This window comes from Hemicordylus capensis, chromosome 4 (assembly GCF_027244095.1).
Source record: "Hemicordylus capensis ecotype Gifberg chromosome 4, rHemCap1.1.pri, whole genome shotgun sequence".
NCBI classification, from domain to species: Eukaryota; Metazoa; Chordata; class Lepidosauria; order Squamata; family Cordylidae; genus Hemicordylus; species Hemicordylus capensis.
Window position 1 is genome coordinate 70,807,696 of NC_069660.1, and position 27,307 is coordinate 70,835,002.

The 27,307-nt window shown below is 44.6% G+C and overlaps 1 protein-coding gene across 4 annotated transcripts in view; it reads left to right on the top strand.

Annotated features, from left to right (window-relative positions):
- The first annotated feature begins 1,068 nt into the window (after positions 1–1,068).
- Positions 1,069–27,307, top strand: part of FMOD (fibromodulin) — a 38,636-nt gene continuing 12,397 nt past the window's right edge. Inside the window, exons 1-4 of one of the 4 annotated variants that reach the window (XM_053313555.1) lie at positions 1,069–1,259; positions 2,345–2,468; positions 6,804–6,893; positions 20,444–21,448. In XM_053313555.1, the coding sequence (XP_053169530.1) occupies positions 6,812–6,893; positions 20,444–21,448 (1,087 nt within the window). In that variant the 5' untranslated portion in view covers positions 1,069–1,259; positions 2,345–2,468; positions 6,804–6,811. Of the gene's footprint in view, positions 1,260–2,344; positions 2,469–6,566; positions 6,750–6,803; positions 6,894–20,443; positions 21,449–27,307 lie in introns of those variants that run through there. The other 3 variants (XM_053313554.1, XM_053313558.1, XM_053313556.1) reach the window with 3 other exon arrangements.

Sequence of the window (27,307 nt, forward strand, 5' to 3'; positions counted from 1 at the left end):
TTCCTATCTGCACCATGCATTTGAAGAGGCCTGTGTCCAGGTTCACTTTTTAAATGAACACTTTTACAGTTCTTCACACAAAAACATCTACATGCATACAGAAACGTTTACATGTATACAGCATGATGTCTGAATAGGGCTATAGACAAACTATCTTTCTGGGAAGTTTATCTGCCATTAGGGACCTCCCTGATAAGCTTCTAAGAATCCACAAGGTTCCCAAGAAACTACTGAACTAGGGAGAGAGACCCAATATGACAATCTTCCAGTTCCATGGATTTTGAAAAGGCTGGGAAAACAGTATTAGCTTTACAGTAGCTGGAGTTTCAAAAGTTCCTAATTCTCACAGAATTGCAAAGGGATTTGGGTGGTCAGACTCTTTGAAGAAACCCTTAGAGCAAAGAGTGGAGTTATCTCTGGGATTTATTTGCATTTGGGCCTTTCTATTTTCAGTAGCAGAGAGAATTTTTCAAAAAAACAATAACAACAGTTTTATCCTGTTGCTTCGAAAATATCAAATGCATTCTATTCTGGCAGAAAGTAATGGCCTTGGATGGTAAAGTTTATTGCTTATCCTGAGGCGAGTTAGCGAGAATGGAATGGAATTTGGGAGAGGCTTGGACCATAGCAGCCCACTGTGTAGATAAACAATAATACCGGTAGATTACTTTGAAGCAGGAGTCCTGAACCCTGACATTTTCTTGAAATAATGATGATGATGATGATGATAAGAACAACTAGAAGAAGAGAAAAACAACAGTGCAGAGCTACCTTAAAGGTATAGGGTTGATTCACATAAATTGTACAGCTCAAGAGAGTCACTTTTTTCTGTAGTCTGTGATAGCCCCTTGCTAATGGCGAAAGAGTGATTTGATTAACCATGAGCACAAATTGCCCACTCTGCAAGCTACCACAAATCAGCTCAGTATCCTAATATTTTTACAGATAACATGATGGGTATATACAACCTTGTTGGACTTTGCCACCTAGTGGCCAGCAGAAGGAAGCACTTGCACTCTTCCCGTTTCCTGTCTCTTTCCTATTGCTTCCTGTTTGCCTTGTCTGCATAGTCCCATCTTTTCCTCTGCACGGCTAGTTTGGAGAATATTTGGGAATGGGCCCCAGCATTTGCGGCAGCCAGCCCCAAAGCAATGCCAAGAGTTGCAGAGGTGAAGGGGGCCAAAATTGGAGGTGAAGGGGACCAAAATGGTCTGAAAGACGTTGGCCATTTGGGAGACTCGGGACTGTGCTTGCAAATGGTGGGTAGAAAGAATGGTCAATATGTAGACCGTGGAGTTGGTTGAACTGGCTGCTGTACACCCTTTGTTCCTACTGATGGGATAAGAGTGGAATAAAAATTCACTGAGCTGTGGCTGCCATCTATGGGAGGAGCTGAGAATGATGCATGTTGCTACTACCACCTATGGAAAGCAGCTGTGAATTCCAGAAGTTGTGCAGTGCTGGTTTACCTAGGAGTAGGATTTGTAACAGGTGTAGCCTGGTTGATCCACAGCTGGTATCACTGTTGCTGAGTTGAGTGTTAAGTGTGCCCAACTGCTACCTCAGCAGCTGCCAGTATACTGTGAATAAGCAATTCTTGTTTTGTCCCGGTAGGGATTTTATATTTTATGGGGGTACTTGAAGGCCTTGAAGGATAGGTCAGTGCTAACTGATAATCTTTCTGTGCCAAATAATACTTTATTATATGTGCATGGATTTGTGTAATCTGTTTAGCAATTTGTCCTCAAGATCCACTTGTTCTTTCTTTTCACCTTCCACTAGAATAAATATGCTGTCCTTTGTGTCTAGCATGTGTATTGGAAGTGGGGAAGAATTGATTTCTAAAGGACTTAGTTAATGTTAGTGAGTTCCCATGTTTCAGAGTGTGCTTGTGCCAAATCACGAAGAACTAGTTCGTAGCTCTTGTTTCTGCAAGAGCAGAATGATTAATGGTTATACTGTATACAGTATACAGTATACACATAGCTTGAAATCCAATGGAAGTCGTATTTCAAATTAATATTGTGAAAACATAAAATATTGAGTGAGAATTCAAAGGAAACATCCTAGAAGCTTGACATGGATATAATACATAACTCTAACATTTGCAGGGACATGAAAACAATTCCTGGGATGCTAATCATGAATAATATAAGTAACCCACAGAGAGATAATTTCAAAAAATAAAGGATTATCTGAGCTTCTTCAACAAAGATCAAACAAATATGGCTCAGCTAATCTTGGTCAATCCCACCTCTGTCTGGTGCAAAAGATCAAAGAACGTGTGTGTGTGTGTGTGTGTGTGTGTGTGTGTGTGTGTGTGTGTGTGTGCTTGTCCTCTAAGTTTTCTAAGGGATGATCTCCAAGAAAGCAAGAAGCCCTTGAAAAATATACTTCCCACACTGCCAGTCAGTCATTACTGAGGAAAGAGAACATACAAGGTCCAGGACTGAACTAACTAGAAAGAGGTAAGTTGATTAGCCATTCACCTCTTTAACTAGGCAAGGTACTGAAAAACTGAACTCAGGAGATGTGACTGTGGTTGAAAGTGGATGAAGGAAAAGCTCACACATTGTGCGGGGTGGGCTGCCTTTGAACATCCTAGCTTTAGAAAACATCACAGCCCAAAGGAAATAAACCACTCAAACTATCTATAGTAAAACTGAACACAATACAGTTCGGGAGGTCATTCACACAATCAAAAACTATGTTCTATCAGTTCTAACACCCTATGAACTAAGTTCTAACACACAGTTTGGGAACACACAGTTTGGGAACTGTGTGTGCTCTCAATTTTCGGTTGTGTGAAAGCAAGGTAGGAGGAAAAGGTTTTCCTCCTTCCTTGCTTCCACACTACCAAAAATTAGGAGCACACACAGCTCCCAAACCTGGATATAATATATTTTGTAATTGTGTAAATGGCCACTAGGTAGCCTGCCTTTTGCTTTTCTAGGGCACTCATGAAATGCTGGTTTTCTAAAGAGAGTTTAGTTTTGCTCTGAGCCTTCCAGCTCTTATTATGGAGCATAAATGGGATCTGAGCTCTTTTGAAAATTTGTAGTCAGGAGCCTATAAATCATATTGTGTGTTGTGTTTTGTTTTGTAACCTGACTGTCCTTGTTAATAAAGCAGTTGGGTAAGTTAAGAATGTACCTGGGATGCTGGTGTATTTGAATGCTTCTGACAGGGCTGCTAGTTTTAATCTTTTGTTATGGGGATGCTTGTGCTGAGTCAAGTGAAACCTGGGCTTTTCAAAGTAGATTTCTAGCTAAAGGTGTTTGTTGCATGGTCATTGATGTTCAGTTGATATTCTTACAGCAAGGAATACAAGCCACACGTCACACCTATCTGTTAGAGTGGGGGCTGAAAAAGATACTTTTGTAATTTGAAATCTGATTATTGGAAGAGGCAGGCTTAGTGTTTACACCTGGTTAGCAAATAGCCTTAGAAGCTCTTCTCATGATCGCGTGAGAAAGCTACCCTCTTTTGCGGGTAGGAAACCTGAAAGCACTTACCTCCCCGTAGAAGATCACAGCCAGGACTCTGGGCGGGTGGATCAGTGGTACAACCGAGCGGCAGCTCTCCTGCCATCCACCCACACCCCACCCGGCAGCTTGGGGTCGGGTGAAGGGAAATGCCACTGCGTCCCCCCCCCCGGTGCCCCAGTAATGCACTGCGCGAGTTCATGGTGCATTTCTGGGATCCCCCTCCCCCGCCCCAAGTGTGTCCGCCGTGGCTGCAAGCAGCCATGGCAGACACACGATCCGGTAACCTGTTTTTTGGGCACACTGGCACCCAAAACCCGGGTTAAGAGGCGGGCTCCGTAAGTGGGCTTGCCACCAAGCTGCCTCTAGGAGCCACACGGCTCCCATTGGTGCACACGAGCAGCAGAAGGCTGGGCTCCCTTATCCCGGTTTCTGCTGCTCGTGAGAATAGCTTCTTAATGAGCTGCAAAAGCATAGGGTTGCTTTGGGGGAACAGATGCTACTTAAAGATTGTGCTATAGTGTCTGCCTCGTTGTATCTTCCTGCTGCTCAGCTTATATATTTCTGTAAATAAACAGAAATTACAAACACAGCATAAGGCTTGCCTCATAAGGGAACACACTTGCTTGCTTGCAGAAGGTTCTAAGTTCCCTCCCTGGCAGCATCTCCAAGATAGGGCTGAGAGAGAGACCTGCCTGTAACCTTGGAGAAGCCGCTGCCAGTCTGTGTAGACAATACTGAGGTAGATGGATCACTGCTCTGACTCGATATAAGGCAGCTTCCTACATACCCACCACTCCCTTCATTGGGCCTAACCCACTCTTCCTCCATAGAGCCTAGCACTTCTGTTGCTACTGGGCACAAGAGCCACGCACCACCCGCTTCATTGAGCTTGTCAGCTGTTGTATTTCTGGGCACAAGGGGCACCTGCTGCCTGTTCTATTTAGCCTAGCAGCTCTGTTGCAGTTGGGTATGGAGTTTGCCCACCACCCTCTCCATTGAGCCCAGCAGTGTCTTGCTGCTGTTCATGAGGCCAAACACACTGAAAGAGCCATCCCCAGGAGGTTTTACAGACAGGGCTTTCCCCCCCGAATCCACTCCAGATTGGAGCATGCCACACCACATATTCACTCGATTTAACCCAACCTCTCTGTGGGCTATCAGGGACCAGGACAGATAGGACTTTGTTTTTCTCCAAAGGGAGGCTGTGAATTCTGGCTTAGCCCAAGTTATGTCCGGGGTAAAAAAAATCCTCTATTTCCAGCAGCTTTTTAAAAAAACCTCCAGGGCTTCTGCTTTCTCCAAAGGTGTTGATGGAGATGCTGATGGCTATGCGAAGGAGGTGCTGATGGCTATGCGAATGGTCCATCTAGAATTAAAATGCCTCGAATTTGCTGCGAAGGGAAGCAGATTCGCTCTTCAGATACCCCGAGGCATAGAGTGCTGTGTGAAAAACCTCCAGTGCAACCACCTCCCCCTTCCCTTCCCATGCAAATTGAAAGAGAGGTGGAGAGTTGCAGTGGAAATAAGGAGAAAGCACTCTGCTCCCTCCACTTCCCTTTCTTACAAGTGTATGGAGAATGGAGGTTCAGTGGCAGAGGAGGTAGTGATGGGGAGCAGCAGCTGGGCTAGTATTTTTAATTCCAGCCCAGCACATCTCCTTGCCACTTCCGCCTGCTTCATCCAGACATGGTCGGTGGTGGGCAGTGTGGCAAGCAAGAGGTTCGGGAGCCTAGCTAAACATTTGGGGCATGTGCTTGGTGCTAAGCTATGCTGATGGTGGCGGGGAACCTTAAAGATGAACAAATGTATTCTTTATGGTACTACTTTGTTGTTTTTGCTGCAACAGATTTACTATGGCTCCCCCTCTGGAAGAAAAGCAAAATAAATACTTCATGACTGCATGGATACAGCGTGATCTAAATAATATTCTCTGCATGTGTTGGAACATCAAAGTATGAATACTAAACAAAAGCTGTAGCACCACATGGGGAACTATTACTTTTCGTAGTGAGAGAAGAGAAAGATAACAGTGTCAAATGTGTTAATGGACTCTAATTCTGCATCAGCTTCTCATTCTGTCTGTTATAACTTTTGAGGAGGGGGGATGAGATCAGAGATATAATATGCCAGGGAGATTGAAATGTTTCCCTGCTAGTTTCCACATTTTTCAGTTCTAGTTTGATTTTCTTCTGCAGAGATGGTCCTCCTGTGTTGTCTGTATAAATGGCAAGCGTGCACTGTTGGTATGACACTGGTGGTGTTCGTGTAATCCATTGACAGTATGACTGATGTTGTTAGGCCCAATAATAGCATTGCCAGAATACATGAAACGTAGAATCAGCCCTGAGTTATATTCGTAGGTGTGTGCCTCTGGTCAATCCCTGTTGAGTACAGTAAGCACACCCTATGCTTACTGTACTAAAAGGGGGGGGGGACAAATAAAATATCCATCTTATTCATATTCTTTTCTGCTGCCTCAGAGAATCATTTCCCCAGCCAGCTAAAGAAGTTGTTTTGCCTTACTATGGAACACCAGAACTGGAATAGTGATACCCAGTGTGGAGAAAACATTGGGCAGGATTGTGGGGAGAATCTAGGGTCAGGAATCATGAGGGGGCAAGATCATGTGAGCCCAATGAGTCCAGGAAAAATGGAACCTACAGCTACAGGCATTTCCTTACTTAGGCTTGACACAAATGCTGTACATTTTGACACAAATTTGTCAGATGCCTTTCGCAGAACGGCAGGTCTTCCCCCTTTCATCAGTGTGTCTGTAATGGTGTAAATGCTGAACCTTCATTTCGAAACACCACAACATATCTTTACCATTTTAGCCTCATCCCCAGATTTTTGATTTCTTTCATTCCGGCTTTATTCTTGATGAGAAATACAGGCAAAGTTTGCAAGAGTCTGTTAAAAACAACAACCAGAGTTGGTTCCACTAACTTGTTAAACAGAGAGGCTGAAACTGCCAAGCCCTCTGCAAGGAAAAAGAGGAGAGAGGGAGAGAAATCTCTAGTTATTTATAACGCCAAGCAGCATTAAGGTCTCTTCACTCTGGTTTGCAACTGCCTGCTGCTGGGAGGTCACTCCAAAAACAATCCCTGCAGATCCCATGGCCTTCCAGCGCAATATTTGATCAGAAGTCTGGGCGGGCACCAACCTTGGCAAATTGAAACTTGCACACACATGCTCTTTAATAGACAGAAGGATCACACAGGCGAACACTGAAGCTCTGGAAAAAGGTGTCTCTGAACCTAGGTGAGTTGGTTTCTGACTTGCATATTTTGTAAATGGCTGTGTTTGCATTCCTAGGCGTAAACATGCCAAAGAGGAGACTGCTGCAGTTCTTTGGTGTGGACTGGCATAGTGGACTGGTGTGGACTAGCATTAAAGTGTCAACATGTGAGTAACACAACAATGTCATAGGTAGCAAGGATGTGAACCTGTTTTGGTGATTGGGGAAGGGAACATTTTGACCTCATTAATGATGACTGCTCTTCTTCCATGATTTGTGAAATTTTTGGCAGTGAGAGGCAAAATGAGGCACCCACCCAATCTTGCCAGCCCCATTGCTCATCCTCCTTCCACTTAATGTCCAGGACACCGTGTACTTGGATGCAGTGCTCTTGTAACTTCTACGTCAGATTCCTCACAAAGAAAAATGCATCTTGGTGACAGTGAAACCATGGAAAGGAATTGACAGTTGATACTTGCTGATTTGTGACTAGTGCATGGCAGTTATCATTCTAATTCCCACATTGCAGAACTCTTGTTGAGAAGTCTTAATCCAAATTGAAATGAATGAAGAAGCTAAAATGTGTTCCTTTAATAGATATGATGAGACTCTCATACACAGTGTGAGTGGACTCTGAAACGAAAACTAGACAGTGTACGGTGCAGCAGATGTGAGAGAATCTTCCATAAACCTAGCACTGCAAAAGGAGCTATCAGGCAGGAGAAGCTCCCGGTGATGGTGGAACAGAGCCCTTTTTAGAACGGCTAGAAGGACAGACATTCAGTGTAAACTGAGTAGTAGAGAGGAGACCTGTTCTAAAAGCGATGCTCCATGAAGACAGTTGACTTTTGATGTGTACAGAAGTGGCAGAAGTCCATTTTCTAATGGAGGGAGGAATTTTCTAATAGGGGAGGAATGTTTTATTTTTTCAGGCAAGGTGACACTGGAATGGTTTGAGGAGTGGCATTTTCTGAAGAGTTTTCTTAATGCCAAGCTTCTCCAGCGTACAAAGTGTAAACACCCTGGGTAATTTTTCAAGCACAGCTGCAGAAGCTCATGTAGGTGTATATAAAAAGAAATATTTCCATCCAACACTGTGTGTGCATGTAGAAAACACATACCTGATATTCAGTACTTGGATGAAACTCAGATATCTTGCAGCACTTCTGTTGAAGGGATATATTTTTTCACAGCATTCAAACAGCAGTGTTTTGTTGCAGGGAAATAATTCAATATGCCCCCCCCCCCAGCAAGTGAATACAGGAGAACCTCATTAATTGTGGACTCCATAACCATGGTTTTGCATATCCATGGTCAGGGAATGAGCACCCAACTGAAAAAACCATCAACTAAGGGGTTAATTTTTGCATATCTGCAGGTTGAAGGTGGCCATAAATGACCTTGAAGGTCATTTTCAACAGAGGTTGCATTTTTAAGGCCATGACCTCAGAGGTCATTTTGAGCCGCCATTTTGAGATTAGGAGCCTCAAAATGACTCTTTTTGCTGGAACACAGGCAAAAAAAGCACCCAACCCCACAATTTTTGGCCAAATTTTTGCTATGGGGGGGCATTGCTATGCCCCTGGGGACCCATGGATCAAGGTAGGCCACTCCCCCCTGCATTTTTAGGGCCATTTTGGGAACATTTCCCCGGCCTCCAGGAACCTAATCCCATGATCCTACTGCCCCAATGCCTCTGTATTCACAGTTTCCATATGCACAGTAGCAGCATAGAATAGAACCCCTACAAATACGGAGGTTCTCCTCTATACTGTAATTGTGCATTTTGTGTCTGTGCATTATATTGGTGCTGGTTGCACCAATGTTTGAGGCATTTATTGGCTAGTCTCCATGACATCATTGTGACAGGCAACACAATGAGGTTGTTCTCACGACTAGCCCTCCTGCGATAGGACAGGGCTAGCCAAGGTAAGCCCTGCTTGTGAGAAGTGTTGGGATCGCTCCCAATCTCACTGCTCCTCCCCTGGGTTATCCTGATCCTATACCCAGGCAGAAAATGAGGTAGGAGGACAAAAGTGTGCCTCCTGCCTCACTCCCTGGATGTCTGGGTGCTTATGCTGCTAGCAGCTGCTCCCAGGCTGTCAGCAACCATCTTGGCAATAGAGCCCAGGGGAAGGAACAGTCTGACAGCAGGAGAGGTTTCCCAATTCACTGTGCTGCTTGCATGATGTATTGTGGGATACCTGGCAGCCTGGCTCCCCTCCACCCGGATTGCTGCCAGACTTGCTGCAGCACCGGTTGTGTGGGCATGTAAGCAGCGGAGCCTAGAAAAGGCTCAGAGCATCTGGGGGAAGGCAGGTAGGATCCTGCCTTGCCTGCAGCACTCCCCACTTTGATCGTGTGAATGACTTTAATGTCTTTCCATTGCCATTTTGTGTCATGTAACTTGGGAAAGAGTTTGCACCCCTGCTAACTTGGCAAAGAGGCACCTTTTAACATGGTGATTCTCTTTATTTAGCAGGCGGAGAGTAACTGGCCCTATCCACCCCCAGCACAGTACCACCAGTGACTGTTGCTGGTGTCTATCTTATGTTTCTTTTTAGATTGTGAGCCCTTTGGGGACAGGGATCCATCTTATCTTATTTATTTATTATTTCTCTATGTAAACCGCCCTGAGCCATTTTTGGTTGGGCGGAATAGAAATCAAATAAATAAATAAATAGTATAAAAAGTTCTAACTTTTTCCTCTTGCAAAAACAGTTTTTCTTCAAAAGAGTTTTTAAAGATAATTTAAAGTATGAACCTTCCCTGTGTAAGTATGGATGGATCTTTGTAGGACATAAAACAGCCCTATTTTCCCCACTCTGCATACATGCAGCAACTAACATTCTTTGACCAAGCAGATATGAAAGGACCAGATGCAGGTGTATGTAAAGACCACCTTTTTTTTTTTTTTTTTTGCAGTGGCCTGGCATGATACCATACCAGCATACATGTTGAAAGGGATGGGGGGAACAGAATGCTGTACTACACTATAGCGATCCTGCTGTATGCGAGCACATGATCTTTTATGGTTATTCTTTCTAACTTTAACAGTACCACTCAATCATAAAGTGATACCCAGCCTGGAACCTTTCAGGGTCCTAAAGTAGGACAAAGAATTAGGATTTAAAAATGAGCTGTTCTTAGCATGGATTTGTCAAAAACAAATTATGTCAGACTAATCTTATAACCCTCCCCGCCTTTTAAGTTAGTAGTTTAGTAGATGATGGGAATGCTGTGGACAAAGTGTATCATGATTTTGGCAAAGCATTTCACAAAACATGCCACAATATCCTTGTTGACGAGTTGGTAAAATGTGGGCTAGATTTTGCTGCTGATGCTAGGTGGATTCATAGCTGGTAGGACAAATGTACCCAACAAGTACTCATAGGATATATATTTTAATTGTGGATTTTTTAATAGTCTTGTTTTAATTTTTGTGTGAACTGCCTTGGGATTGTTTTAATGAAAGGTGGTATATAAATGTAACAATAAAATAAATAAATACATTTAATCATAAATAAATAGGACAGGTGCCTGTCCTGGGCCCTGTGCTGTTCAATCTTTTCAAAATTGACTTGGAGGAGATTGTAGAGGGGAAGATGATCAAAATTATGTATGTATTTATTTAGCAAATTTAGTGACACCTGACTTCCATAGACTCGAGATGGTTTACATAAATTAAAACAATGAAAACAAGAGGGAAAGGGGTGAAACAGACACACGCACACACACGCGCACACACACACATTAAAAACTAGGCCTGGCAAAATAAATAAGTTTTCAAAACCTTCTTAAAGGACAGAAGGAAGGTGGCATTACAAATCTCAGGAGGCAGGGTGTTCCATGAGAGGGCTGCAACAGAGAAGGCCCTCCCACGAGCCCGGGCCCCACATACCTCCCCTGGGCCCAGAACTCTGAGAAGGTCCACCTGAGATGACCTCACAGGGCAGGTCAAAGTTGAACGGGAAAGATGGTCCTGAATTTGCAGATGAAATGGAGCTGGGGGGTAGCGAACCCATTAGAAGACAGAACCAAGTTTCAATCCAACCTGGGCAGACTTGAATCTTGGACCAAAACCAACAAGATGCAATTCAGCAGACAAATGTAAAGTCTTTTATTTGAGTAAGAAAAATCAAATGGACAAGAATAGGATGGAGGATACCTGGCTTGGTAGCAGTATACGTGAAGGGACCTAGGTATCTTAGAAAGGGTCCTGGGTATCTTAGTGGCTAACAAGTTGAACATGAATGAGCAGTGGGATGCAGCTACTAAAAAAGCTAATGCAATCATTGAAACTATCCTCACAAGCAGCCTAATCCAAACTGGGGCAGCCCAGCTTGGGCTATGCTGCTTATGTGGAGCACCAGGATCACTCTTGATCCCAGTACTCCCGCCCCGCTTAACCCTATCTTTTTGCCCCAGCCTCTAGCCAGGGTTAAGGCCCAAGCATGCCCCTAACCATGGCGCTGGGGTCATGTGCATGCTTGGGCTGCACACATGCACGTGTGTATGCTCAGGCTGCACACTGAGCCGGGTGGCAAGAGTACCCAGCTGAGAGAGGATCCCTCAAAGTACCGTGCTCCTGGTGAGGTACATTGAGGGATGCTGGAGGACTTCCTCCTCCAGCTCTCTTCTCTGCCACTCGCCGTGGCACCGATCTTGCGTAGTGCAAGCAGCAGAGCCTACAGACTGATTTCGCTCGTGTCCAGACCTCCACCCTGCCAGGTATGTTGGCCATGTGCATGACCTTCTATGCTGCATTAACAGAGGCATTGTGTCCAGACCACGAGATGTAATTGTTCCACTCTGTTCTGCACTGATCAGACCTCACTCCTTGTGTCCAATTCTGCGCCACACATTTTAAGAAGGATATTGATAAACTAGAATGAGTTCAGAGGGTGTTGGATATGTTGAGAGATCTGGAAACAAAGTCCTATGAGGAAAGATTGGAGAAGCTGGGTATGTTTAGCATGGAGAAGAGACAACTAAAGGGGAATATGATAGCCATCTTCAAATATCTGAAGGGCTGTTACAGAAAGACAAAGAGAACAAGGAGCACACTTGTTCTCTGTTGCTCCTGAGGGAAGGATTTGGGCATAGGAAGGTTGGTGGTGGCCCCAGGACAGGATGTGAGAGTGGGTGCTGTGTTGAGCCCACCCACCCCCACCCCTACCCTGTGCATTCTACCCTGTGCCGGCCACACCCCTTCTGCCTGTGTCAGCATGCCTACACAGGGGGTATTGCCAGCACCAGGCATGGACATGTGACCTGTCCAGCTGGCAAATTTGCTTTCCTTTCAATTGCAAGCAAAGCCTTGGCTGCCTTGCACAGCTTTGCAGGCATTGGCTGAGTCCTGCACCCAGGAGTGCCTATATCCCAGGTAAGCCTAACTCAAAACAGGAGGAATCAGTTTGCCTAGAGAGAGTTGGAAACCCAGCAGTGGTTTTCTATTCCTGGAGTAAGCAATAAGAAGCTGGAAGGCTAAGCTAGTTTGTGCCTTTGCTATCTTTTGGTTTGTTTGTATGGGAGTGTTGTTAATAATAATAATAATAATAATAATAATAATAATAATAATAATAATAATAATAATTCAATTTTTATACTGCCCTTCCAAAAATGGCTCAGGGCGGTTTACACCAAGAAATAACAAACAAATAAATAAGATGGATCCCTGTCCCCAAAGGGCTCACATTCTAAAAAGAAACATAAGATAGACCCCAGCAACAGTCACTGGAAGTACTGTGCTGGGGGTGGATAGGGCCAGTTACTCTCCCCCTGCTAAATAAAGAGAATCACCACGCTAAAAGGTGCCTCTTTGCGAAGTTAGCAGGGGCATCCTCTCTTACCCCCTCACTCCACTTAAACCAAGGCCCTTATCCGTTTGTTCAGATATGTTTGGTAACTGCTGGTCTGCGTTTAGTTTGATTAATTCTAAAATCCCCAGGGCCTAGCTGCAGATGAGTGTAAGGAAGGGGGCAGCCCTAGGGCTAGCCTCCTACCCTGTCAGGAGGGCCATTACAGCCGGTTCAGTAAATAAAGTGCATGCCAGGTGGACGGGCCGTGCATCTGTACCTGGCACTGGCTGTACCCCCTGCATTAGTGCAGAGGGAAGGGGTGTAGCCAGTGCAGGAAGCACACCTGGTGGTGGTGGTGAGGTAGCATCCCTGCTGGCAGCATGCAGCAGCAGCTGCAGAAGCAAGGGGGTGCCTTGGGGGCAAGAGCAACCCAGGGGCATCTGTCTCCCCATATCGGCTATGCCACATGCAAGAGAAGAACAAATTGACTGAAATTGCAAGGAAGCAGATATAGGAAAGATTTCCTGACTGTAGGAGTTCGACAATGGAGCAGATTGCCCCATGCAGCGGTGGGCTTTTCTTCGCTGCAGGATTTCAAATAGAGGCTGAACTGATATTGTATCAGTTTCCTGCACGGAAGAGGGGGTTGGACTAGAAGACCTCTGTCCATTCCAACTCTAAAATCCTATCATTCTGTGATCATATTCGGCTTTATAGCCTGGAAGGACCCTTAGAGCGCAGCCAACAAGACTTTCTTCCAGCAAGAATTTGATGTCAGGGAGTGAAGATCTTGGCCTAGGTACAGATTACAGGAGCCAAAGGACTATATCTTTTTCGTCTGATGTGTCAGAGTATAAAAGCAACATGTTATAAATATGGTTCACTAGCAAGCCACAGCACTGTACATCAAAACACGTAACATAGTGAGATAGCCAAAAGAGAAAGTAATATAATGATGAGTGATTTCAACTAGGGTCATATTGGTTAGGTAAAATGTATGTTTGGACACGACAAAGACAAAATGTCCAGATACCCCAAATATTTGTGCCTTGGATCATGGGACTGACCAGCAGGGTGGTGACACTGGACTTAATCATGAAAAGTGTGAAGAATCAAATGTAAGATGCAAATGTTGCCAAAACTGACTTGGAACTGTGATCATAATGCCATTAAATTCAACATATATGTCAATGGAAAAAATGCCCCAAAGAACAATATTTAACTTCAAAAGTGGCAACTTCTAAAAAAAATAGAGAGAGGAATAGTCTCTCCATGACATTTGGAGGTTATTTAAAACAACAATAATGGAAGTTCAAATAGAATACGTATAATAGTCTCAGAAAGGTACCATCAACAAGATGTCAGTGTGGTTAAAAGCAGTGAAGGACTATCCAGATTGAAGGACAGTATGGCACAAAATACCAAATACTGGAAAGCAATAATTGGAAGGAAGGCTGTTGTCTTTATGTGTCATGCCTTCACTATGCCTGGGACAAGCATGCTCTATTACAGAACAGAGGACCAGAGAGAAGAGTCAAGGACAGGACAGGGTTAAGAAGTCAGTCAGGCTGTGGGCCAGAGGCAGAAGATATAGGCCAAATTCTGATGTAACACAAAACCAGAGTTAAACGGGGCAGGGGTTGGGATTCCATTACGTATGAATTAATGGAACCGTGGTTTTGAGCCGAAAGTGACCTGTGGTTTGGCTTGCCAACTCAGATTTGAACCTTTGGTTTGCACAAAGGTTTGCTACCAAGACTTCCAGTTTGGCCACCAAAGGGTTACATCCCAACTTGGACGGCGCCATAACCACCGTTTTGCTCTGTTTTTGAAACCACAATCATAGAGATGGCAGTGCAGACCCACCCAGGATCACACCCGCTCCAAGCCTTTGGCACTTAGCACTGGCTGCCTCTCCAAGTGCCAGCCCCGCCCCTCCTGTCACTTATCCAGCAATGCAGTAGCCCAGCAACAGGGACACAACCACATTACCTCCCCAGCTTGTCAGCCAGTCAAGTGGCAAAGTCACACAGGGGCATTCCCGCTCGCTCCATCGCTCCACCTTCCTGGCAAGCAGGAGGGAACAGGGGCAGGATGACAGGGCGAGCATTAAAGTGCTTCACTCCCTGAGAATAAAGCAACAACGATGTATGTTCACAAGCACAAAACCCATCCCAGCCCCTTCTCTTTGGAGAATATTAGTGCTCCCTAGGCTTACTCATAAGCAGGATCAGCATTGCTCTGCTGAAAGGAGCGATTCCTCATATGCAATGAGGATGGGTGCTGACCCAGGGTGGATCACGTTCGCTCAAGAGAGTGGCAGGCCATGGGGATGCCCCCTCACAACTCATGAGAAGAACCATCTGTGGGGGCAGGAGTGTCTGCCACAATCACTAATAATGTGTGATGAAAAAACAACCCCTTCTCCCATGGACAGTTCTCTCACGAGAGTGTCAGGCCATTGGGGCTCTATATCGAGCCAGGTTGCTCTATGGAGGAAAGCCACGGGGGCGGGTGCCCGGGCAGCTTCTCTCCTTAGCTTGGCAACTGCCGCCAAGTAGCTGTCAAAGCATGCCCCCCACCAGACTGTCAGCCCATGTGGACATGTGCATCCTTGCTTGTGCCCTGAAACGGCGACGCTGCTCTCCTGTGGTTGCTGAAAATTGGGGCTCCCCTCTCCCGCAATTCCCAGCGCCAGCAGATCTGCATATGGTGCAACACATTCCTGAGCCTTTTGGAAGGGCGGTATAAAAGTTTTAATAATAACAACAACAACAACAACAACACTAGAACGATTCTGGGAATTTTGAATGGGAGTAAAGATCTATCCCCACACCGGTGTTCCCCCCAATCCGTGCACGTGGCCAGGCTCTGACACATGGAATGTCAGCATCTCCTTTGGATGTGTGCGAGGCTTCCCAGGGGAGGAGGGGGTTGCAGTGCAGAAGTTCTGTCTTTTACCAGAGAGAGTGGGAGCCCCACGCAAGCGAGGCCACTTTGTTGGGTTAACAACACAGTCTGATGGAAGACCTAGGGTCCACAACCCCATGGTCCTCCCCAGTAGACTGTCATAAGAGTGCTAGCCTGCCGGTAGCAAGCTGACAGGGGAGCAGGAGTGTGGTTTGTTCTACATGGACTGCTTTGCCCTCACAAAGAGAGGCAAAGGTGAGCCCTCATACGCGCATCCTAGGTCACGGCGGGACAGACCCCTAAGGTTCCTTTGCCCTCCTTAATATGCATCTCCCCTCCTAGGAACTTATCATTTCCCCTTCCCTTTTCTGACTAACAGGGAAATAGTGCCCTCATCCCCAAAATTGTGCTTGTGTGGGACTGTTTTGGTGCAGGGCGCTTAGGAAGCCAGCGGTGCCATCACTGTCAAAAGAAGTGCTGGCATGGCAAGGCATGGCATTTAAAGGGATTTAAATGCAATTTCCATGCCGAGGATGGGTGGACCACTCCAAAAATGCACGATTGCACTCAGCATGCCGTCTTCATGATTGTGACCAATCATAGCTGCTCTGCTGACATGCTGACGCTTTGCCCACAGACTAGTCATGGAGCTTGCTGGGATCATGTACGCAGAGGCCCCAAACAGGCTGCAGCAGAGATGCCCAGTCATTTGGGAGACCGGCGGGGGGTGGTGGAAGGAGCCTCTGCCCCCGCCTCTATTGTCCTTGCTGCCGAAGCTGCAGCTGCACCGCCTCCATCTGAGGCCCGAAACAGGCCACTGTGTCACTTGGGAGGCCAGTGGGGGGGGGTGGAAGAAGCCCCTGCTGCCGCCATCCCCCATCCCTGATGCCCCAGCTGTGGCTTTTATTTATTTATTTATTTATTTATTTATTTAGTTAGTTAGTTAGTTAGTTATTTTATTTTATTTATATACCGCCCTTCTGAAATGGCTCAGGGTGGTTTACAATTAAAACAAAAAACATTAAAAACAATTAAAACAGAGATACAAATATAAATACCAATTTTAAACAACTTAAAAAACAATTAAACTATCAAAACAATTAAAACCCTGAAAACCAGGTATTAAAACAATTAAAACTGATTAAAAACCCTGAAAGGCCAGGCCAAACAGATAGGTTTTAAGGGCTCTCTTGAAGGACAGCAAAGAATCAAGATTACAAATTTCCGCTGGGAGTGCATTCCACAGTCCAGGAGCAGCTACAGAGAAGGCCCACCTCTGAGTCGTCACCAAATGAACCGGTGACAACTGGAGACGGACCTCCTCGGATGACCTTAACGTGCAGTGGGGATCATGTAAAAGAAGGCGCTCTCTAAGATATCTTGGACCCAAGCCGTTCAGGGCTTTAAAGGTAATAACCAGCACTTTGTATTTTGCCCGGAAACATAAGGCAAATGAAAACAAGGTTAGCTTTTCCCTCCCCCACCCCCGCATTTAACCCTTTAATTGTAAAGGGGAATCCTTGCAGAATTCCCTTTTGCAAGTATCCCCACTGAGCCAGTTCACTAGCTGGGGGCTTGGCTCGACTCACTCCCCCTGGTCCAGTTTGAGGGTGAGCCTTCAAGCTGAGCCTGCTTGAGTGCGAGCAACCTCGATTTCGAGCTGGCTCGCACATCCCTACTGGCCAGCATACAGCCTTATTATAATCATACATAATCAGCATGGAGCAAGATAAGAAATGAAGCTTGGCTTCCCGTTGATGAACTCCATTGACACTTTCTCGCTCATTGTCCTGCTTAGACGGTATTGTTCCTATTGTGTCCCTACTTCAGATCCTTTGTGCCTGTGACCAGTTATGCAAACATTTTCTGCCTTCCCTCTTCACTCCTCAAGTCTCACTTTTTCGGGTTTCCACATTATTCACAAAGTGCCTTTGATCTTTGCAGTATGTCTGCTATTATTTTGGCATATGACAGCCTCTGAGCTGCTCGCTGCCTGCCTTGATCTCAATTGGTACTTCAGGCTTTTGCTAATCAGGCTGCATAATCAGTCACATAAACCACACAGAATGACTTGTGCTTCCAATTAGGATGATACTCAGTGAGATTTCCAGGGCATCTTAAAAACATTCTTGGTACAAATACCCGAGTAAGTCTACTATGCATTTAATATAATACATACTTACCATTTCACTTAGGGCAGTTTTCACACATCACGATGGCAAGGAAGGTTCTGCCAACCACCAATTCCCTGTGAGTTATGTGCTCCCAGCAAATTCCACTTCTGATGTGTCATCTGAACCCACCAATCTTATGTTCCCCAAATGCGCTTTCCTCCGGGTTGTAACGTAGATTTGGTTACATATATTGGGTTCCCCAAGGGAAGTGCAGCTGGGAAACCCCTCATTGTTGGGTTCATATTGTTGGGGTAATTACTTATATAGCAGAGTATTTCAGGAGCTAACTCACATCCATTACAGCAGACATTAACAGAGTCTCAGGGGCAACAGCTTGTAAATGATAAGAATGGAGATTTGTGTAAGGTTAAACTAATCTACTTTATTCAGAAGTTCATTATGATAGGAAAGACCTATATCTAACCACTGGCTACATGGTGGTCAGAGAAAGACCTAGAAGCATGGTGCTCAGAGAGAGAGCTAGAAGCATTCTGAGGAGAAGAAGAAGGAAGTCACTCTCAGGAAGTTCCTGAGTACATTCTATCAATAGAGGGGTCATAGAGGCAGAGATAAACAGGAAAGAGGAGATCCTAACTATCTATCTCTACTCCCAATGCCCCAGTGGTCATTGGGGTTACTGGTGCAAAAGGTCGATGGCATCGAGCTGGATCTCCAACACCCCTTCACATCACCTGTCATACCGGTTCACAATAACCATCTTATCACAAAGCATCTGGAACCGATCTCTTGGTAGTGGCTTGGTCAGTCCATCTGCCACCATCTCTTCAGTTGGGCAGAACTTCAACTTGACGAACCCCTTCTCTTGTGCATCTTGAATACAGTGGTGCTTTGTCCCAATGTGCTTTGTTTGAAACTTTATCCATAAGTGAGATCTGAATACAACTTTAGTTGTCTTCAAACATCTTGGTAGGCTTTGGTTCTTCAGTCCCAAAGTCCAACAGTAGCTTGTGTATCCACACAGCTTCCTTGCATGCTTCTGTGGCTGATATGTACTCTGCTTCTGTGGTTGAGAGTGCAACAAGTGACTGCTTGCAGCTACTCCAATTTATGGCTCTGTCTCAAAAAAAAAATCAAAAAAAAAATCAGGTGTCCCCTGGTAGACTTGCGGTCAGCTTTGTCTTCAGCCCAATCTGCATCCATGTATCCCACTAGTCTGGGGTTGCTGCTTGCTGGAATCTCTCATGTGTAGTGTGGTACCCTTCAGGTATCTCCCCAGCCTTCTGACTGCAATCCAGTCATTCTTGGTTGGTGCACTTACTTTTCTGCTTAGGATTCCCACCACTGTAGCAATATCTGGCCTTGTCACTGTGGCTGTATAAAGAAGCTTGCCAATTGCTTTTCTGTATTGGTTGTTGGTTGGTAAAGGTTCACTATCTCCATCTTGCTTCAGGAAATTTGTATCCATTGGTGTACTGACTTCATTGGCATCTGTCAGTCCCAGGCATTCTAAGATCCTTTATTTTCTGCTTCTGGTTGTGAAGGAATGTCCCATCCCCTTCTTTTTCTGTTTGAATGCCAAGATAGTAGGAGATTCTTCCAATTTCCTTCACCTCTGTTTCCTTGTTCAGGTGCTGTACAACCTCATGGCTGTCTTGCTTTTCCTCATATGCAATAATCAGGTCATCAACATAAGTCAGGATGCAAGTCCATTTATTGTCTCTGAATCTTGAAAACAGGCAGAGGTTAGCTTGTCCTTGTGTGAATCCCTCCTTGAGCAGCAGTTGATTTAGCTTGTCATTCTATGCTCTAGCAGCTTGCTTGAAGTCACAGATGCTCTTTTGAAGTTTGCACACAAGCTTCTCTTTTCCAGGTTCTTCAAAACCTGGTGGTTGCTGCATATAGATGCCTTCCTCAATTTCTCCTTGTAGGAAGGCAATCTTTACATTGGCCAGATTTACCCCGAAGTCCCTGAGAGCTATCGGGGAACACTTCATACATGATTCGGGTTTTTCATTGCACGTTAGAGTATAGCCTGATTTACATCGAGGGTAAAAAAAATAATTTTTGTCAGTTGGGGGGGGAGGCAACTTCAGACTCACAGTAAACCCACGGTAAAGCCTGCTGTCTGAGAATGCTCCAGAGTAGAGGTTAGTAGGACAGAGCAGATGGAAATGCTCGGTGCTAATTGGTTCGCAGCCTCTGGAAGATTCCAGTTGTCCATAAATGCTTATCAGGCTCAGATCCCCTAAATGGCTTGGGACCAGGGTAGCTAAATGATTGCCTACTCCCACATGAACTGCCTGGATTCATCATCTTGGGAGGCCCTGCTCTGAATCCCCCTCCCACCATCTGAGGTAGGGCAAGTAAGTGGTTATCAGAAGCAGGGCCTTCCAAGTTGTAGCATCTAACTTTTGGAATTCTCTCCCTGAAGAACTTTGCCTTCTCTGTATTCCTTTCAGCACCAAGTAAAAACATTTTTACTTGCCCAGAATGTGTTTGATGTGATTTTATGCTGAAACTTTATCCCTTCTGTTTTGCTTTTTACACTGAGTATGTGTTCTTGGTTATATTTGTAATGGTATTTTTTTAATGCTACATCTGACTGAAGAGTGGCTAATAAATATGAGTAAATAAATAATAAACTACAAACACGCATGCACGAGCAGAGTGGTGATTTCTGGTAATATGCATTCTGAGAACACGTTGCTGAAAACAGGAGCTACAGCTAAGCACCATGACTTCTGAAATCCATGTTTAATGCATGTGTGAAGCCCCACCCCCTAACCATAAGTCTGCATCTGTTCTTTCTTCATTTATGCCTGAGTTAACGTTTTCCATGGTTCTCCCCCACTCTTCCTACACCCTTTATAGGTTGGTCCAAGGTTTGCAGCAAGATGCAGTGGGCTTCAGTTCTTATCATGATTGGCCTCTGTGGAGTGTCCTTGAGCCAGTATGATGACTATGATGACGTACTGTGGCTACAACATTACCTACGCAGCCAGTCCTCATCCTATAGCTATTCACCATATGAAGATGAGTCTCCCCCTTATGCTTCTTACTCTTATGTGCCAGCTGGGTCTTCTGTTGGGGAGCCTGTCCCTGAACCCCCTGTATCTAGGGAATGCCCCCAAGAGTGCGAATGCCCTCCCAACTTCTCTTCCGCCTTGTACTGTGACACTCGCAACCTCAAGTATATTCCTTTTGTGCCTTCGCGGATGAAATATGCCTACTTCCAGAACAACCAAATTGTTACTATCCAAGAAGGAGCCTTTGACAACGCTACCAATCTGGAGTGGCTTGCATTGCATAACAACCAAATAACCAGTGAGAAAATGGGCAAGAGGGTTTTTGCCAAGCTCAAGAACCTTGAGAGGCTATACCTTGACCATAACAACCTGACCAAGATGCCTACCCCTTTGCCACGCTCGCTGCGAGAGCTTCACCTGGCTTATAATCAGATCTCCAAAGTCCCATCCAATGCCCTTGAAGGCTTAGAGAACCTCACCGCTCTGTATATTAACCACAACCAGATTCATGAAATAGGATCAAACCTCAAGGGGCTAAAATCTCTGATTCTTGCAGACTTGAGCTACAACCAGCTCAGAAGAGTTCCTGATGGCCTTCCAAGTGCCTTGGAGCAGCTCTACCTGGAGCATAATCACATACACACTGTCCCTGATGATTTCTTCAAAGTTTCCCCAAAGCTGCTCTATGTACGGATGTCCCACAATAGCTTGACAAATGACGGACTCTCCCCCAATGCTTTCAATGCCAGCAGCCTCCTGGAACTGGATCTGTCTTACAACAGGCTTCAGAAGATTCCACGAGTCAGTACAAGCCTTGAGAATCTCTACCTCCAAGGAAACAAAATAAATGGTGAGCAACTGCACTTTGGAAAGCTCTTAGTTGAGCACATATGCAAAGGATGAGTAGTACATATTGGAGTACCCAAGAATAGAGTAAAGTGACCCAAAGATCTCAACTAGGGGTAACCAACCTGAGACTCTCCAGCTATTGTTGGAGTATGACTTCCATCTTCCCCAGCTGTAATAAATTGTGGCTGGGGATGATGGGAGCTGTACTTCCACAGCAATTGGAGAGCTTCAGTTTAGCCACCCCTTGTTTAGGTTTTGGTCTCTTAACTCTTTGGGAAGCCACTGTAATGGTTCAAGCACAACATAAGAGAAGATAAATTGAAAACAGAAGCTGCGAGCTTTGTTCCTGTCTCTCTCTGAGTTTCTATGTCATTTGGAGTGTGGGGCTTATGGGGCACCCTCACCTTCCCGAAGCTCCTAGGTATCCAAGCAGGGTGCCTAATAGGGAGCGGGAAGGCAGAGGGCTCAGAGCATGCAGTCAGCCCCACTCATCTATCAAAGCTCCCAGGGTGGCATACAATTAAAAGAATAAAACAGTTTTATAGAATACAATAAAGCACCAAGACATATTATTATTATTATTATTATTATTATTATTATTATTATTATTATTATTAATGTCTTGTTTACACAGTCAGACAGGTGCTATTGACTGGTTTGTTTCATCCAGACATCGAGTCCTTCCCAAGGACCTGGGATGGCTGAATTTTATCATCAATACTGTTGGTTATTATAGATATTGTCGCAAAATGTAGGCTGTTCCCAGTAAAGTTGCTTTTTGTAATTGGCTGATGGTGATTATTATTTATTTACACAGTCAGACAGGTGTTATTGACTGGTTTGTTTTATCTAGACATCGGGTCCTTCCCAAGGACCTGAGATGGCTGAATTTTATTGTCAATGTTGTTGCTGTTGTTATAGATATCGTCGCAGAATATAGGCTGTTCCCAGTAAAGTTGCTTTTTGTAATTGGCTGATGGCGATTTCTGTGGCCCCTATGGTGTTGAGGTGCTCTTCAAGGTCTTTTGGAACTGCACCCAGGGCGCCAATTACCACTGGGATTATCGAGTCCTTCCCAAGGACCTGGGATGGCTGAATTTTATCATCAGTACTGTTGGTTTTATAGATATCATCGCAAAATATAGGCTGTTCCCAGTAAAGTTGCTTTTTGTAATTGGCTGATGATGATGATGATGATGATGATGATGATGATGATTTATTCAATTTCTATACCGCCCTTCCAAAAATGGCTCAGGGCAGTTTACAAAGAGAAATAACAAACAAATAAGATGGAACCCTGTCCCCAAAGGGCTCACAATCTAAAAAGAAACACAAGATAGATACCAGCAACAGTCACTGGAGGTACTGTGCTGGGGGTGGATAGGGCCAGTTACTCTCCCCCTGCTAAATAACACTGAGACAAAACAAAAAGGCCAATTCCATGCTTGGAATCATTAGGAAGGGGATTTAAAACAAAACTGCTCATATTAAAATTCCCTTATTCAAAACTATGGTGCAGCCACATTTGGAGTATTGCATGCAGTTCTGGTCACCATGTCTTAAAAAGGACATTGTAGAACTGGAGAAGGTGCAGAAGAAGGCAGCCAAGATGATCAGGGGCTTGGAGCACCTTCCTTACAAGGCAAGGCTACAACACCTGGGGCTTTTTAGTTTAGAAACAAGCATTTTGTATTTTGCCCGGAAACCTATTCACAGCCAGTGCAATTGTTTCGAAACAGGCATAATGTGATCTCTCTGAGAAACCCTGGAGATCAATCTAGCCGCTGCATTTTGGACCAACTGAGTTTCCCAACCACATACAAAGGCAGGCCCACATAAAGCTCATTGCAGTGGTCAAGTCTAGAGGTTATCAAAGAGTGCATGAGAGTCATGTCATTTATTTAAAATAAAATAAAATTTATAAAGCACACTAGGTAGAGTCCATTCAGTTTCTGGATGGAATTGCATAGTTGTTGAAGGATCAAGGGACTGAGCCTTCAAATTAATGATCTGTTTTGCATAGTTATAGTATGTAGGGCTACTAGTTGCCTTTCATCTTTCAACTGCATTAAAATTCTCCTTTGAATGGCAATCTTTTATAGATCAGGGTTCCTGTTGTAAGTATTGGCCCCACAGAATGAGAGACCAAAAACAGGTGAAAAAATATGGGGGGAAATACTTACTTTAATGTCTTCCAAATCTGGAATAGTTTTTACAAGTTCATGGGGTCCTTGGAGGGGACACCAGACTGTTTTAATTAGTTACATTAAATAATATTCAGTTCAAAATAATACATCATTTGCTGTTTTGCCTTATAAGGTCATTGTAAGCCTTCAGTAGAATCAAGAGGTGAATGCTTAAGCCAAACATGAATTGGATTTGCCACTAAAATTATTAATTGTCATGATTCTCTCAATACAAATATCTCATTTAGTTTGTCCCTAATGTATTCACAGTTTGACATAGAATTCAACCTTGCACTTTTGAATTCTAAATTCCAGTCATGACGTTAAACCCTTTTCTGTTGTTAATTCTAAGGCGCTAATTGGATGTGCCAATGGGAAGTCTGTGATAGCATCTCCAGTATTTTTTAAAGGTGAAATGTAACAGCCATAGTCTTCCCAGTTCAGATCAGGACTAAGGCTCTGGGGGAAGAGGGACTCCGCTCTTTTCCTCTATGCAATTTCCCAATCCAAAATGCCTCCAGGCTGCTATTTGCTTTAGAGAGCAAAACATACTGGTACCATACAAACACCTGCTGCTGCTGCTGCTGCTACTACTACTACTACTACTGGATGACACACTGTGCAAATTTCCACCTACCTTGTAATGAGGCATGCATTCAATTGCACAGGGATTGCAGAATTGTAATTGCACAAAATTGCAGAAATGCAGTTGTGTGATGGCCATTATTTCAATTTGCTTTTTTGAAAAGCAATATATGCCACTTTTCAACAAAATGTTGTGGTTTGTACAGAAAAAAACAAGTTGTTCTAGTAAGAAATAATTTGCCTACTTTCCTTTCACTATCCCTACAACTGGACTAAATTTGGTCCAAATCAGTTAGGCAGGTCACAAATTAGCCCACTTGTACCTCAAATGTTCATGCATGCACCATTTTGAATTGGGGTGGGTGACATCATCACAAACTATATGTTTAAGGTGTCCCTATGTGTCCCTACAACTGTACCAAGTTTGGTCCAAATCACTTCCCACCTGCACCTCAAACATTCACATGTCTGCCATCTTGAATCAGGATGACATCAGCACAAACCACGCCATTGATGTGTCCCTATGTATTCCTACACCTGTAGCAAATTTGGTTCAAATCGGTTAGGCAGTTCACAAGTTAGCCCACTTGTGCCTCAAACGTTCATGAGTCTGCCATCTTGAATTGTGGCAGATGACATCATCAAAAACTATGCCATTGAGGTGCCCATATGTACCCCTACTACTGTACCCATTTTGGTTCATATTGGTCCAGGCATTGCAGAGTTGATGGGGGAGGGGAGGACAGACAGAGAGACACACAGAATGCCAGGTGATCTCATAAACCTACTGGAAAGTAGGCTAATAATAATAAGATGGTTCTCTGTCCCCAAAGGCTCATCATCTAAAAAGAAACACAAGATAGACACCAGCCACTGGAAGGACATTGTGCTGGGGCTGAATAGAGCCAGTCGTAGGGAAGTGCATGAAATGTGGTTCCAGCAGATTTCGAGAGTGGGGCCCAGAAGCTTTAAGAAAGAGGAAGGCGGGTCCTTACCTGTTATCCATGACCCCATGCCACTTCCTGCTGGGGTGGTGCACATCCCAAGAAGCCCTGCACAGCACCAGCATGCACATGGCATCCATGGGCACCATTTGTGTGGTCAGCATGGTGTTGCTGATCACACAAATGGTGCCCGTGCATGCTATGTGTGTGCTGCACCATGTGGGGCTTCTTGGGATGCATTTCCCCAGCAGAAAGCTGCATGAGGCAGTGCAGGCCAGGTAAGGACCCCCCCCCCCTTTCTTAAAGCTCTTAGGCCTCACTTCCAAAATGTGCTTGAACCACAGTTTGTGCACATCCCTAACCAGTTGCTCTCCCTCTACTTAAAATAAAGATAATCTTTCAAAGAGAACTTGGAAAGATACCTCTTTGCCAGTTAACACCTGTATATGTTGTCTCACAGAGAAAATAGCACTCCAGAGAAAAGGAATCAGATCAAGAAAATGGCAAGTTGGGGAGCTATTTATTTACCCTCAATCTGAATTAAGACCACACTGGCTGAATTTGCCCTTGGGAAGAAGTAGTCACAGATTTCATTGCAACTGTTGTTGACAGTTTTAGAGGATCTGTTCAGAAGATCTGTTGAGACGGCAGTTGAACATATCATATAAGCTAATGGCTAGATATGCTTCCTGCCACTGATGGGTACTGTTGACATTTGTTAGGAAAATTTTATTGGAGATAGGTGATTGGTTGCTGAGTTCCTTTGCAGGTGAGCCTGAGTGATGCAAAGCAAAGTTTATGAATACAATTGCAGGGTCGTACTAGTTCTGAAATTAATTATTTTTGTTCAGGGTCATTTGGCATTTCTCCCCACTCCAAATTACACACACAAATAAACTATGTGTACTCGAAAAACCAAAATGTCTGGAGGAAAATAGTTCCCTCTTGACTCTTATCGGTTGAGTTTGTCAAAGTTAAGATTTCTTGCAAAAGACAATAGCTTTACATACATCTGAGCAGCAAGTGGGGCTTTCTGCACTTTTAAAATAAAACATTAGTGACGCTATTTGTCCTCAAAGGGGAAAGGCCCAGTTTTGCACCTGGAAAGACTTGATGAATATCGCAATAGTCTCCGTGTAGCTGGCTCTGTATAGCAGCAGTGCCCTTAAACCATCTCTCTCTCTCTCTCTCTCTCTCTGGAATTCTCTTTATTTATTCACTCATTTTTCAAGCAGCTGACCTTTAAAGTCTGTAATGAGTTTCCCAGAAGACCTCCCCCCCACCAAGTAAACGAGGAAAACTGCAGAGCAACGGACTCAGTAGCTGAGTTTGTTTTTTATATAGACCTTGCTGCTGGACTTTTAGATAATGTTGTCTTTATCTTTTGGGCGCAATGCTGTTCTTCTGAGGCACATCTCGGAAGAAGAATTATCATTTTTATTTCTCTGGGTCCTTTTCACTGGAAGATCTGAAAGAACTTTGCAAACCCTAATCACTTCTGCATAGGCAGAGCAGAATAGTAGCTAGGAGACTAGATGGGAATTTAGGAGAGAGAGAGAAGCAGGCTGGAGATAGACGACAAGATTGGTCCAGCACTCCTTATCACAGAGATAATTTCTCCTTGGAGTAGTGTTTATCTCCTCAGACAAACTTTGTACTCAGGCTCAGTGGGGGGAGCTAACAAGTGCATTGGCATGAGGGCGGGGCTTGCTGGCATGCTCTCATAGAGACTGTAATAGTGTAGAGCCTCCACCCACGCTTCCAGTGATGTCTGATTAGGGCTTCGTTCTTCTGTCTCCATTCCAGTCTCTGTCTCACTCCAACTGCCTGCCTTTTATTCTCACGTTCTCACATCAGCCCCTCCCATTAGGTGGCTATGTATCAAACTACCAGCATAAAAGTGTAGGTAGTGTAGTGTAGTTAATAGTGTAGTTAGCAACAAATCCCAGGCTAGGGACGCCCAGCCTGGTTTTCGCTGCATGTGACAACTGCCGGGAGCTGCACGGCTCCTGGCAGCAGCAAGCCCTCCTAAGTAGCCCGCTACTTAAGGAGCCCACCACAAGCAAGCCCCCAAAATGGGCTAAGTTATCATGTGTCTGTTGTGGCTGCTTGCAGCTGTGGCGAGCACACTTGGGGTAAGAGGGG